This window comes from Gobius niger, assembly GCF_951799975.1.
Source record: "Gobius niger genome assembly, chromosome: 1".
NCBI lineage: Eukaryota > Metazoa > Chordata > Actinopteri > Gobiiformes > Gobiidae > Gobius > Gobius niger.
This window is the reverse complement of record NC_136852.1, coordinates 260,647-274,377: the sequence shown is the minus strand read 5'-3', so window position 1 is coordinate 274,377 and position 13,731 is coordinate 260,647. Positions and strand designations below refer to the sequence as shown.

At 45.0% G+C, this 13,731-nt stretch overlaps 1 protein-coding gene across 1 annotated transcript in view; it reads left to right on the top strand.

Annotated features, from left to right (window-relative positions):
* The first annotated feature begins 551 nt into the window (after nt 1–551).
* pgm2l1 (phosphoglucomutase 2-like 1) overlaps nt 552–13,731 on the top strand; it is a 33,808-nt gene continuing 20,628 nt past the window's right edge. The window contains exons 1-7 of the mRNA XM_079566450.1: nt 552–900; nt 5,373–5,540; nt 6,789–6,895; nt 8,149–8,233; nt 8,303–8,386; nt 8,579–8,775; nt 10,760–10,949. Coding sequence (XP_079422576.1) covers nt 736–900; nt 5,373–5,540; nt 6,789–6,895; nt 8,149–8,233; nt 8,303–8,386; nt 8,579–8,775; nt 10,760–10,949 — 996 coding nt within the window. The 5' untranslated portion in view covers nt 552–735. The remainder of the gene's footprint in view (nt 901–5,372; nt 5,541–6,788; nt 6,896–8,148; nt 8,234–8,302; nt 8,387–8,578; nt 8,776–10,759; nt 10,950–13,731) is intronic.

The window sequence follows — 13,731 nt, the reverse complement described above, 5'->3', positions numbered from 1 at the left end:
CAGATTTTATTTTGGCTTAAATATAGAGTTCGGGAATGTGATGTCATCTCGCTAAGCATTATGGGATTAGCAGCAATTGTAAACTAATGGAGATTTTAGTTATTGTTCACATTAAAACACTCGGACTCCACAGTGTAATAAATGTATTTACCAGCAGTGACTCGGCAGCTAATGGAGCTGTTCCACGTGTTTCTTCTCCACTTTTTATACTGTTTTTAGCTAATGTTAGTCAATGGAAATGTATGCTAACAGCTGCAAAGATGGCCGATCTCCATGGTAATTGTGGAATTTCCCAAACTCTATAGTCTCATAAATATATTTGGAAACAACATGATTACTGATCCATATTTAAACACAGGACACAGTCACATTTTAGAAAAAACGTTCTGCATATTGTCATAAATGACACGAACACTCAGCGGAAACAGAACCAAACAGAAGCTTTTATTGTGAAAAGCGCCGGAAGCCGGTGCCTTGAACTTGTGATATTTAAAGTTTTAAAGTCTGTTTTTGTCCACGGATCTGCGTTCTGGTCCGTTATGTAACCGAGCTCCGGAGCTGACCCCCCCCTCCCCGCGGAGAGACACCCTCCGACCGGGGCAGCAGTGACATGTGCGGCCGCCCCACAGCGCTCCAAACCCGGGCAGAGTGAGACGCAGAGACCGATAGCTCCGTTAGCTCCAGCGGCTAAGCTAAACGCGGCTAACAGCGGCACCGGAGGAGGAGGCGGCGGGAATGGGGGACAGCGGAGCGGTGAACGGGGGTCTGGACCTGCCGAGCCCCCGGGAGGACACCCCCGAGGACCTGCCGAGCCCCCGGGAGGACACCCCCAAGGACCTGCCCTCCACCGGGGACCCCAGCCTGGACAGCGCCGTGGAGCAGTGGATGCTCTGGGACAGGGTGAGTGCCCGCGGTCCGCTGCGAAACCGTCCATTTTTAATTAAACTCTGTCACTTTAGCATCTCTTTTCTCTAAACTAAAAAAAACGACTGTGATTCTGTTCAGCGCGGAGTCAGCGTGGATTCGGCGTGTTCAAATAACATCATACACTTTAAGATATTTAATAACACTGTTTTTAATTTGATAAAGCCTCAGATCAGACGGCCATTTAAACGTGAGGATGTCTGATTAAAGCACCAGGTCCCTCTTTTGTTTTAATGTAATAAGGGCTGCAGAATTCGGCAGGGTTATTTTTCCCGTCCTGATCCGTGTTTTTAGTTTATTCTAAGGTGCAGGAGTCGAAACGAAACGTCCTCGTAAAAATCACGTATTGTGGATTTAAGTGTGATTTTCTGTGATTTTCCTGCCGCAAAACCACGGAGCGGCTCCTGGATCATCTCCCGGACTCTGCTGGGCTCCGTTCGGCCGGTTTATTTAACATCAAGAACGTGTTTAATTGTGAGGGTTTGAGTTTCGGTGGCGCCGCTGCTCCTTCTGATGAACCCGTTTTAGCGCCGACCCCGAGGGAAATGTCACAGGTCACGTGTCTAAAGAAAAGTTTAGATGTTTCTCCTGTAGAACCCTCAGACTCTCTCAGATCCGCTCGCTCCTGGATCCTCACGTTTAGATGTTTCTCCTGTAGAACCCTCAGACTCTTTCAGACCCGCTCGCTCCTGGATCCTCACGTTTAGATGTTTCTCCTGTAGAACCCTCAGACTCTCAGACCCGCTCGCTCCTGGATCCTCACGTTTAGATGTTTCTCCTGTAGAACCCTCAGACTCTCTCAGACCCGCTCGCTCCTGGATCCTCACGTTTAGATGTTTCTGTTTATTATTTTAATGCTATCATGAAGCTAGCGCTAAAGCTAACACTGAAGCTAATGCTAGGGCTAGCGCTGAAGCTGACACTAAAGCTAACGCTGAAGCTAGAGCTAAAGCTAACGCTGACGCTAAAGCTAACACTAAAACTAGAGCTAAAGCTAACGCTGAAGCTAACGCTGAAACTAGAGCTAAAGCTAACGCTGAAGCTGACGCTAAAGCTAACACTAAAACTAGAGCTAAAGCTAACGCTGAAGCTAACGCTGACGCTAAAGCTAACACTAAAACTAGAGCTAGAGCTAACGCTGACGCTAAAGCTAGCGCTGAAACTAGAGCTAAAGCTAACACTGATGCTAAAGCTAACGCTAAAACTAGAGCTGAAGCTAACGCTGAAGCTAAAGCTAACACTAAAACTAGAGCTAAAGCTAGCGCTGAAACTAGAGCTAAAGCTAACGCTGATGCTAAAGCTAACGCTAAAACTAGAGCTAAAGCTAACGCTGAAGCTAACTCTGACGCTAAAGCTAACACTAAAACTAGAGCTAAAGCTAACGCTGAAGCTAACGCTGAAACTAGAGCTAAAGCTGACGCTAAAGCTAACACTAAAACTAGAGCTAAAGCTAACGCTGAAGCTAATGCTGACGCTAATGCTGACGCTAAAGCTAACACTAAAACTAGAGCTGACGCTAAAGCTAACCCTAAAACTAGAGCTAAAGCTAACGCTGAAGCTAATGCTGACGCTAAAGCTAACACTAAAACTAGAGCTAGAGCTAACGCTGACGCTAAAGCTAACACTAAAACTAGAGCTAAAGCTAACGCTGAAGCTAATGCCGACGCTAAAGCTAACACTAAAACTAGAGCTAGAGCTAATGCTGACGCTAAAGCTAACACTAAAACTAGAGCTAAAGCTAACACTGAAGCTAATGCTGACGCTAAAGCTAACACTAAAACTAGAGCTAGAGCTAACGCTGACGCTAACTTAGTAATTTTGTATGTGATTTTTATTCCTGAAACAGTTCACAGAGAAACATCATATTGGCCTTTTCGCCGCTTCAGATCATTGTCCAACATTTCATCAGGAGTATTAGTACTTTTATTATTGCAGTATTAGTAACTAGTAGTTTTCTTTGCAGTAGTCACAGTAGTATTGCAGTAGTTGTAGTATTCTGGATCCTCACGTTTAGATGTTTCTCCTGTAGAACCCTCAGACTCTCAGACCCGCTCGCTCCTGGACCCTCACGTTTAGATGTTTCTCCTGTAGAACCCTCAGACTCTCAGACCCGCTCGCTCCTGGATCCTCACGTTTAGATGTTTCTCCTGTAGAACCCTCAGACTCTCAGACCCGCTCGCTCCTGGATCCTCACGTTTAGATGTTTCTCCTGCAGAACCCTCAGACTCTCAGATCCGCTCGCTCCTGGATCCTCACATTTAGATGTTTCTCCTGCAGAACCCTCAGACTCTCAGACCCGCTCGCTCCTGGATCCTCACGTTTAGATGTTTCTCCTGTAGAACCCTCAGACTCTCTCAGACCCGCTCGCTCCTGGATCCTCACGTTTAGATGTTTCTCCTGTAGAACCCTCAGACTCTCTCAGACCCGCTCGCTCCTGGATCCTCACGTTTAGATGTTTCTCCTGTAGAACCCTCAGACTCTCTCAGACCCGCTCGCTCCTGGATCCTCACGTTTAGATGTTTCTCCTGTAGAACCCTCAGACTCTCAGACCCGCTCGTTCCTGGATCCTCACGTTTAGATGTTTCTCCTGTAGAACCCTCAGACTCTCTCAGACCCGCTAGCTTCAGCGTTAGCTTCAGTGTTAGCGCTAGCTCTAGTTTTAGTGCTAGCTCTTGTTTTAGTGCTAGCTTTAGCATCAGCTTTAGTGTTAGCGTCAGCGTTAGCTTCAGTGTTAGCATTAGCTTCAGTGTTAGCGCTAGCTCTAGTTTTAGTGCTAGCTCTAGTTTTAGTGCTAGCTCTTGTTTTAGTGCTAGCTTTAGCATCAGCTTTAGTGTTAGTGTTAGCGTCAGCGTTAGCTTCAGTGTTAGCATTAGCTTCAGTGCTAGCTCTAGTTATAGTGCTAGCTCTTGTTTTAGTGCTAGCTTTAGCATCAGCTTTAGTGTTAGCGTCAGTGTTAGCGCTAGCTCTAGTTTTAGCGCTAGCTCTAGTTTTAGTGCTAGCTCTTGTTTTAGTGCTAGCTTTAGCATCAGCTTTAGTGTTAGCGTCAGCGTTAGCTTCAGTGTTAGCATTAGCTTCAGTGCTAGCTCTAGTTATAGTGCTAGCTCTTGTTTTAGTGCTAGCTTTAGCATCAGCTTTAGTGTTAGCGTCAGTGTTAGCGCTAGCTCTAGTTATAGTGCTAGCTCTTGTTTTAGTGCTAGCTTTAGCATCAGCTTTAGTGTTAGCGTCAGTGTTAGCGCTAGCTCTAGTTTTAGCGCTAGCTCTAGTTTTAGTGCTAGCTCTTGTTTTAGTGCTAGCTTTAGCATCAGCTTTAGTGTTAGCGTCAGCGTTAGCTTCAGTGTTAGCATTAGCTTCAGTGTTAGCGCTAGCTCTAGTTTTAGTGCTAGCTCTTGTTTTAGATCCAGCATGTCCTGGATCCTCACGTTTAGATGTTTCTCCTGTAGAACCCTCAGACTCTCTCAGACCCGCTCACTCCTGGATCCTCACGTTTAGATGTTTCTCCTGTAGAACCCTCAGACTCTCAGACCCGCTCGCTCCTGGATCCTCACGTTTAGATGTTTCTCCTGTAGAACCCTCAGACTCTCTCAGACCCGCTCACTCCTGGATCCTCACGTTTAGATGTTTCTCCTGTAGAACCCTCAGACTCTCAGACCCGCTCGCTCCTGGATCCTCACGTTTAGATGTTTCTCCTGTAGAACCCTCAGACTCTCTCAGACCCGCTCACTCCTGGATCCTCACGTTTAGATGTTTCTCCTGTAGAACCCTCAGACTCTCAGACCCGCTCGCTCCTGGATCCTCACGTTTAGATGTTTCTCCTGTAGAACCCTCAGACTCTCAGACCCGCTCGCTCCTGGATCCTCACGTTTAGATGTTTCTCCTGTAGAACCCTCAGACTCTCAGACCCGCTCGCTCCTGGATCCTCACGTTTAGATGTTTCTCCTGTAGAACCCTCAGACTCTCAGACCCGCTCGCTCCTGGATCCTCACGTTTAGATGTTTCTCCTGTAGAACCCTCAGACTCTCAGACCCGCTCGCTCCTGGATCCTCACGTTTAGATGTTTCTCCTGTAGAACCCTCAGACTCTCTCAGACCCGCTCACTCCTGGATCCTCACGTTTAGATGTTTCTCCTGTAGAACCCTCAGACTCTCAGACCCGCTCGCTCCTGGATCCTCACGTTTAGATGTTTCTCCTGTAGAACCCTCAGACTCTCTCAGACCCGCTCGCTCCTGGATCCTCACGTTTAGATGTTTCTCCTGTAGAACCCTCAGACTCTCAGACCCGCTCGCTCCTGGATCCTCACGTTTAGATGTTTCTCCTGTAGAACCCTCAGACTCTCTCAGACCCGCTCGCTCCTGGACCCTCACGTTTAGATGTTTCTCCTGTAGAACCCTCAGACTCGCGCTCAGATCCGCTCGCTCCTGGATCCTCACGTTTAGATGTTTCTCCTCTAGAACCCTCAGACTCGCGCTCAGATCCGCTCGCTCCTGGACCAGGCCCAGTTTTCGGAGCTGAGGTCCAGACTCTCGTCCAGACTGAGCTTCGGGACGGCAGGACTCAGGGCCAAGATGGGCGCCGGCTTCAACCGCATCAATGACCTGACGGTGATCCAAAGCACTCAGGTGAGCCCCGCCCCCTCAGGTGAGCCCCGCCCCTCAGGTGAGCCCCGCCCCCTCATGTGAGCCTGCCCCCTCAGGTGAGCCCCGCCCCCTCAGGTGAGCCCCGCCCTCAGAGGAATATCAGGTTTAATGTTGACGTTTAGTTTGTCAGTTTTTTGCAAATACGTCCATGATCCTAATCCAAAGTTCAGTCAGACTAAAGCTAAAGCTAAAGCTAGAGCCGAAGCTAAAGCTAATGCTAAAGCTAGAGCCGAAGCTAAAGCTAATGCTAAAGCTAACGCAAAAACTAGAGCTAACGATAAAGCTTGCACTGATGCTTACACTGAAGCTAACGCTGACGCTAACACTAAAGCTGATGCTAAAGCTAGCACTAAAACAAGAGCTAGCACTAAAACAAGAGCTAGCACTAAAACAGGAGCTAGCACTAAAACTAGAGCTAGCGCTAACACTGAAGCTAATGCTAACACTGAAGCTAATGCTAAAGCTAGCGTTAATGCTAACGCTAACACTAATGAATAAAAAAAACACTGAAGCTAAGCTGACGCTAACACTAAAGCTAATGCTTTCACTGAAGCTAATGCTAAAGCTAGCGTTAATGCTAACGCTAACACTAATAAATAAAACAAACACTGAAGCTAACGCTGACGCTAACACTAAAGCTGATGCTAAAGCTAGCACTAAAGGTTGCAGTTCAGCTGCTCCGCATCAACACAAAATACAGACAAGACATAAGACAATTAAGACAAAGACATTATAAAGAATTGTTTATTATTTTAATGCTATCATAAAGCTAGCGCTAAAGCTAACACTGAAACTAGAGCTAAAGCTAACGCTGAAGCTAATGCTAAGGCTAGTGCTGAAGCTGACGCTAAAACTAGAGCTGAAGCTAACGCTGAAGCTAACGCTGAAGCTAACGCTAACGCTGAAGCTAAAGCTTACTAAGTAGTTACGTATGTGATTTTTATTTCTGAAACAGTTCAGAGAAAACATCATATTGGCCTTTTCGCCGCTTCAGATCTAACATTTCATCAGGAGTAGTTGTAGTTTTGTTATTGCAGTAGTAGTACTTTTATTATTGCAGTAGTAGTAGTTCCCTCTGCAGGTTTCTTTGCAGTAGTCACAGTAGTACTGCAGTAGTAGTAGTATTCTGTGCAGTATTAGTAACTAGTAGTTTTCTTTGCAGTAGTCCCAGTAGTATTGCAGTAGTTGTAGTATTCTGTGCAGTATTAGTAACAGTGCTGGTGTGTCCAGGGCCTGTGCACGTACCTGTCCAGGTGTGTGTCTGACCTGAAGGAGAGGGGCGTGGTCATCGGCTACGACACCCGAGCTCAGCCAGAGAGCGGCTGCAGCAGCCAAAGGTACGGCCTCCTCAGCCTGTCCTCAGCCTGTCCTCAGTCTGTCCTCAGCCTGTCCTCAGTCTGTCCTCAGCCTGTCCTCAGCCTGTCCTCAGCCTGTCCTCAGTCTGTCCTCCTCAGCCTGTCCTCCTCAGCCTGTCCTCCTCAGCCTGTCCTCCTCAGCCTGTCCTCCTCAGCCTGTCCTCAGCCTGTCCTCAGCCTGTCCTCCTCAGCCTGTCCTCCTCAGCCTGTCCTCCTCAGCCTGTCCTCCTCAGCCTGTCCTCCTCAGCCTGTCCTCCTCAGCCTGTCCTCCTCAGCCTGTCCTCAGCCTGTCCTCCTCAGCCTGTCCTCAGCCTGTCCTCAGCCTGTCCTCCTCAGCCTGTCCTCCTCAGCCTGTCCTCAGCCTGTCCTCCTCAGCCTGTCCTCCTCAGCCTGTCCTCAGCCTGTCCTCAGCCTGTCCTCAGCCTGTCCTCCTCAGCCTGTCCTCCTCAGCCTGTCCTCCTCAGCCTGTCCTCCTCAGCCTGTCCTCCTCAGCCTGTCCTCCTCAGCCTGTCCTCCTCAGCCTGTCCTCCTCAGCCTGTCCTCCTCAGCCTGTCCTCAGCCTGTCCTCCTCAGCCTGTCCTCAGCCTGTCCTCCTCAGCCTGTCCTCAGCCTGTCCTCAGCCTGTCCTCCTCAGCCTGTCCTCCTCAGCCTGTCCTCCTCAGCCTGTCCTCCTCAGCCTGTCCTCCTCAGCCTGTCCTCAGCCTGTCCTCAGCCTGTCCTCCTCAGCCTGTCCTCCTCAGCCTGTCCTCCTCAGCCTGTCCTCCTCAGCCTGTCCTCCTCAGCCTGTCCTCAGTCTGTCCTCAGCCTGTCCTCCTCAGCCTGTCCTCCTCAGTCTGTCCTCCTCAGCCTGTCCTCCTCAGCCTGTCCTCCTCAGCCTGTCCTCAGCCTGTCCTCCTCAGCCTGTCCTCAGCCTGTCCTCAGCCTGTCCTCCTCAGCCTGTCCTCCTCAGCCTGTCCTCCTCAGCCTGTCCTCCTCAGCCTGTCCTCCTCAGCCTGTCCTCAGTCTGTCCTCAGTCTGTCCTCAGCCTGTCCTCAGTCTGTCCTCCTCAGCCTGTCCTCAGCCTGTCCTCCTCAGCCTGTCCTCCTCAGCCTGTCCTCAGTCTGTCCTCAGTCTGTCCTCAGCCTGTCCTCAGTCTGTCCTCCTCAGCCTGTCCTCAGCCTGTCCTCCTCAGCCTGTCCTCAGCCTGTCCTCCTCAGCCTGTCCTCCTCCTCACAGAGCCTCTGTTATTGTTGCAGGTTGGCGAGGTTGGCAGCCGCGGTGTTCCTCACGGCCGACGTCACGGTGCACCTGTTCTCCTCCTACGTCCCCACACCCTTCGTGGTGAGTCCTGACCCGGATAAACTCACCTACACTAAAGGCAGTTCCACTGACTTCACTTTACTGTTTCAGCCGTTTGCTGTTCTCAAACTGGGAGCCACGGCCGGAATCATGATCACAGCGTCACACAACCACAAAGAAGACAACGGGTACAAGGTACGACCGGGAGGGCATCTGACCCTACACAGGGAGGGCACCTGACTCTACACAGGGAGGACACCTGACCCTACACAGAGAGGACATCTGACCCTCACAGGGAGGACATCTGACCCTCACACAGGGAGGACATCTGACCTCTGGATGACGGCTTGTTGTCAAGGTGATTCCAAATCAGTGTTTTTTGTCCAGGTTTACTGGAGGAACGGGGCGCAGATGATCGCTCCTCATGACAGACAGGTCCTCCTCTGCATCAGGGAGCAGCTGCAGCCCTGGGGCGCCCCCTGCTGGAGCCAAGAGCTGAGCGCCAAGAGCCACAAGAGAACGGACCCTCTGCAGGAGATCAGCCGAGCCTACGATGACGAGCTGAGGAACCTCTGCTTCTACAGGTTATTAAACTATAAAGACGAGCTGAGGAACCTCTGCTTCTACAGGTTATTAAACTATAAAGACGAGCTGAGGAACCTCTGCTTCTACAGGTTATTAAACTATAAAGACGAGCTGAGGAACCTCTGCTTCTACAGGTTATTAAACTATAAAGACGAGCTGAGGAACCTCTGCTTCTACAGGTTATTAAACTATAAAGACGAGCTGAGGAACCTCTGCTTCTACAGGTTATTAAACTATAAAGACGAGCTGAGGAACCTCTGCTTCTACAGGTTATTAAACTATAAAGACGAGCTGAGGAACCTCTGCTTCTACAGGTTATTAAACTATAAAGACGAGCTGAGGAACCTCTGCTTCTACAGGTTATTAAACTATAAAGACGAGCTGAGGAACCTCTGCATCTACAGGTTATTCAACTATAAAGACGAGCTGAGGAACCTCTGCTTCTACAGGTTATTAAACTATAAAGACGAGCTGAAGAACCTCTGCTTCTACAGGTTATTAAACTATAAAGACGAGCTGAGGAACCTCTGCATCTACAGGTTATTAAACTATAAAGACGAGCTGAGGAACCTCTGCTTCTACAGGTTATTAAACTATAAAGACGAGCTGAGGAACCTCTGCTTCTACAGGTTATTAAACTATAAAGACGAGCTGAGGAACCTCTGCTTCTACAGGTTATTAAACTATAAAGACGAGCTGAGGAACCTCTGCATCTACAGGTTGTTAAACTATAAAGACGAGCTGAGGAACCTCTGCTTCTACAGGTTGTTAAACTATAAAGACGAGCTGAGGAACCTCTGCTTCTACAGGTTATTAAACTATAAAGACGAGCTGAGGAACCTCTGCTTCTACAGGTTATTAAACTATAAAGACGAGCTGAGGAACCTCTGCTTCTACAGGTTATTAAACTATAAAGACGAGCTGAAGAACCTCTGCTTCTATAGGTTATTAAACTATAAAGACGAGCTGAACCTCTGTTTCTACAGGTTATTAAACTATAAAGACGAGCTGAAGAACCTCTGCTTCTACAGGTTATTAAACTATAAAGACGAGCTGAAGAACCTCTGCTTCTACAGGTTATTAAACTATAAAGACGAGCTGAGGAACCTCTGCTTCTACAGGTTATTAAACTATAAAGACGAGCTGAAGAACCTCTGCTTCTACAGGTTATTAAACTATAAAGACGAGCTGAGGAACCTCTGCTTCTACAGGTTATTAAACTATAAAGACGAGCTGAGGAACCTCTGCTTCTACAGGTTATTAAACTATAAAGACGAGCTGAACCTCTGCTTCTACAGGTTATTAAACTATAAAGACGAGCTGAGGAACCTCTGCTTCTACAGGTTATTAAACTATAAAGACGAGCTGAGGAACCTCTGCTTCTACAGGTTATTAAACTGTAAAGACGAGCTGAAGAACCTCTGCTTCTACAGGTTATTAAACTATAAAGACGAGCTGAGGAACCTCTGCTTCTACAGGTTATTAAACTATAAAGACGAGCTGAGGAACCTCTGCTTCTACAGGTTATTAAACTATAAAGACGAGCTGAAGAACCTCTGCTTCTACAGGTTATTAAACTATAAAGACGAGCTGAGGAACCTCTGCTTCTACAGGTTATTAAACTATAAAGACGAGCTGAGGAACCTCTGCTTCTACAGGTTATTAAACTATAAAGACGAGCTGAGGAACCTCTGCTTCTACAGGTTATTAAACTATAAAGACGAGCTGAGGAACCTCTGCTTCTACAGGTTATTAAACTATAAAGACGAGCTGAGGAACCTCTGCTTCTACAGGTTATTAAACTATAAAGACGAGCTGAGGAACCTCTGCTTCTACAGGTTATTAAACTATAAAGACGAGCTGAGGAACCTCTGCTTCTACAGGTTATTAAACTATAAAGACGAGCTGAGGAACGTCTGGGATTCTCTGGGGCTGAATGTGGCGTCAGATACGTGTAACGGTTCATAACTGCTTCTGTCTCAGGGACGTGAACGCGGCGTCTGCGCTGAAGGTCGTCCACTCCTCGTTCCACGGCGTCGGTCACGAGTTTGTCAGAAAGAGCTTCGAGGTGTTTGGCCTCAATCCTCCCATTCCAGTCCACGAGCAGAAGGATCCGGATCCGGACTTTCCTACAGTGTCCGTCCCCAACCCCGAGGAGGGCGCCCCCGTGCTGGTACTGCAGGAACTACACTAACACTACACCTTTACTACATTACTACTACTTTCCCCAACCCGAGGAGGGCGCCCCCGTGCTGGTACTGCAGGAACTACACTCTACACCTTTACTACATTACTACTACTACCTTGTGTCCTCTGTAGACTCTGATGGTTCCTCATGTCCTCATTTTTTGTCATTTTTTTTTGTCTTTTTTTGTAATTTTTTTCTCGTTTTTTTCTCATTTTTTCCCCCATTTTTTTCTCATTTTTTTCTTGTTTTTTTCTCATTTTTTTTGGTCATTTTTTCCCCCATTTTTTTCATTTTTTTCATTTTTTTTCATTTTTTAGTCATTTTTTAGTCTTTTTTTTAGTAATTTTTTTAGTAATTTTTTTATCATTTTTTTCTCTTTTTTTTTTCTTTTTTTCTCATTTTTTCCATTGTTTTCACATTTTTTTCATTTTTTTTCATGTTTTTTCATTTTTTTCATATTTTTTCATTTTTTTTTCATTTTTTTTTCATTTTTTTCTCATTTTTTTCTCATTTTTTTGTCACTTTTTTTTCCATATTTTCATTTTTTTCATTTTTTTTCATTTTTTTTTTCATTTTTTCATTGTTTTTCATTTTTTCATTGTTTTTCATTTTTTCATTTTTTTTCATTTTTTTGTCGTTTTTTGTCATTTTTTAGTAATTTTTTTATCATTTTTATCTCGTTTTTTGTCTTATTTTTCTCATTTTTTCATTTTTTTCACATTTTTTGTCATTTTCTTTTTTTCATTTTTTTGTCACTTTTTTTTCCATTTTTTCATTTTTTTCATTTTTTTGTCATTTTTTTTATTTTTTTTACTTTTTTTTTCATTTTTTTTCATTTTTTTGTCCTTTTTTTGTCATTTTTTAGTAATTTTTTTATCATTTTTTTCTTATTTTTTGTCATTTTTTTCTCATTTTTTGTCAATTTTTTTGTCATTTTTTTCATTTTTTTCATTTTTTGTATTTTTTTTGTAGACTCTGATGGTTCCTCATGTCCTCTGTAGACTCTGATGGTTCCTCATGTCCTCTGTAGACTCTGATGGTTCCTCGTGTCCTCTGTAGACTCTGATGGTTCCTCGTGTCCTCTGTAGACTCTGATGGTTCCTCATGTCCTCTGTAGACTCTGATGGTTCCTCGTGTCCTCTGTAGACTCTGATGGTTCCTCGTGTCCTCTGTAGACTCTGATGGTTCCTCGTGTCCTCTGTAGACTCTGATGTTTCCTCGTATCCTCTGTAGACTCTGATGGTTCCTCATGTCCTCTGTAGACTCTGATGGTTCCTCGTGTCCTCTGTAGACTCTGATGGTTCTTCATGTCCTCTGTAGACTCTGATGGTTCCTCATGTCCTCTGTAGACTCTGATGGTTCCTCATGTCCTCTGTAGACTCTGATGGTTCCTCATGTCCTCTGTAGACTCTGATGGTTCCTCATGTCCTCTGTAGACTCTGATGGTCCCTCATGTCCTCTGTAGACTCTGATGGTTCCTCGTGTCCTCTGTAGACTCTGATGGTTCCTTGTGTCCTCTGTAGACTCTGATGGTTCCTCATGTCCTCTGTAGACTCTGATGGTCCCTCATGTCCTCTGTAGACTCTGATGGTTCCTCGTGTCCTCTGTAGACTCTGATGGTTCCTCATGTCCTCTGTAGACTCTGATGGTTCCTCATGTCCTCTGTAGACTCTGATGGTTCCTCGTGTCCTCTGTAGACTCTGATGGTTCTTCATGTCCTCTGTAGACTCTGATGGTTCCTCATGTCCTCTGTAGACTCTGATGGTTCCTCGTGTCCTCTGTAGACTCTGATGGTTCTTCATGTCCTCTGTAGACTCTGATGGTTCCTCATGTCCTCTGTAGACTCTGATGATGATTTTTTGTCATTTTTTGTCATTTTTTTGTCATTTTTTTGTCATTTTTTCTCATTTTTTTGTCATTTTTTTGTCATTTTTTGTCATTTTTTTAGTAATTTTTTTGTCATTTTTTTGTCATTTTTTTAGTCATTTTTTTGTCATTTTTTGTTATTTTTTAGTCATTTTTTTAGTCATTTTTTTGTCATTTTTTGTCATTTTTTTAGTCATTTTTTTTTGTCATTTTTTTTTGTCATTTTTAGTCAATTTTTTCTCATTTTTTGTCATTTTTGTTTCATTTTTTTCATTTTTTTTTTCATTTTTTTGTCATTTTTTGTCATTTTTTGTCATTTTTTTCTAATTTTTTGTGTCATTTTTTTCATATTTTTGTCATTTTTTTGTTGTCATTTTTATCATTTTTTTGTCATTTTTAGTCATTTTTTTTCTTTTTTTGTAATTTTTTTGGTCATTTTTTAGTCAATTTTTTGTCACTTTTTTCTAACTTTTTTGTTTCATTTTTTTCATTTTTTTTTCATTTTTTTGTCATTTTTTGTTATTTTTTGTCATTTTTTTTGTCATTTTTTGTCATTTTTAGTCATTTTTTTTTCATTTTTTTGTCATTTTTTTTGTCATTTTTTTCATTTTTTTGTTAATTTTTGTCATTTTTTTTCTTTTTTTGTAGACTCTGATGGTTCCTCATGTCCTCTGTAGACTCTGATGGTTCCTCATGTCCTCTGTAGACTCTGATGGTTCCTCATGTCCTCTGCAGACTCTGATGGTTCCTCATGTCCTCTGTAGACTCTGATGTTTCCTCATGTCCTCTGTAGACTCTGATGGTTCCTCATGTCCTCTGTAGACTCTGATGGTTCCTTGTGTCCTCTGTAGACTCTGATGGTTCCTCATGTCCTCTGTAGACTCTGATGGTTCCTCATGTC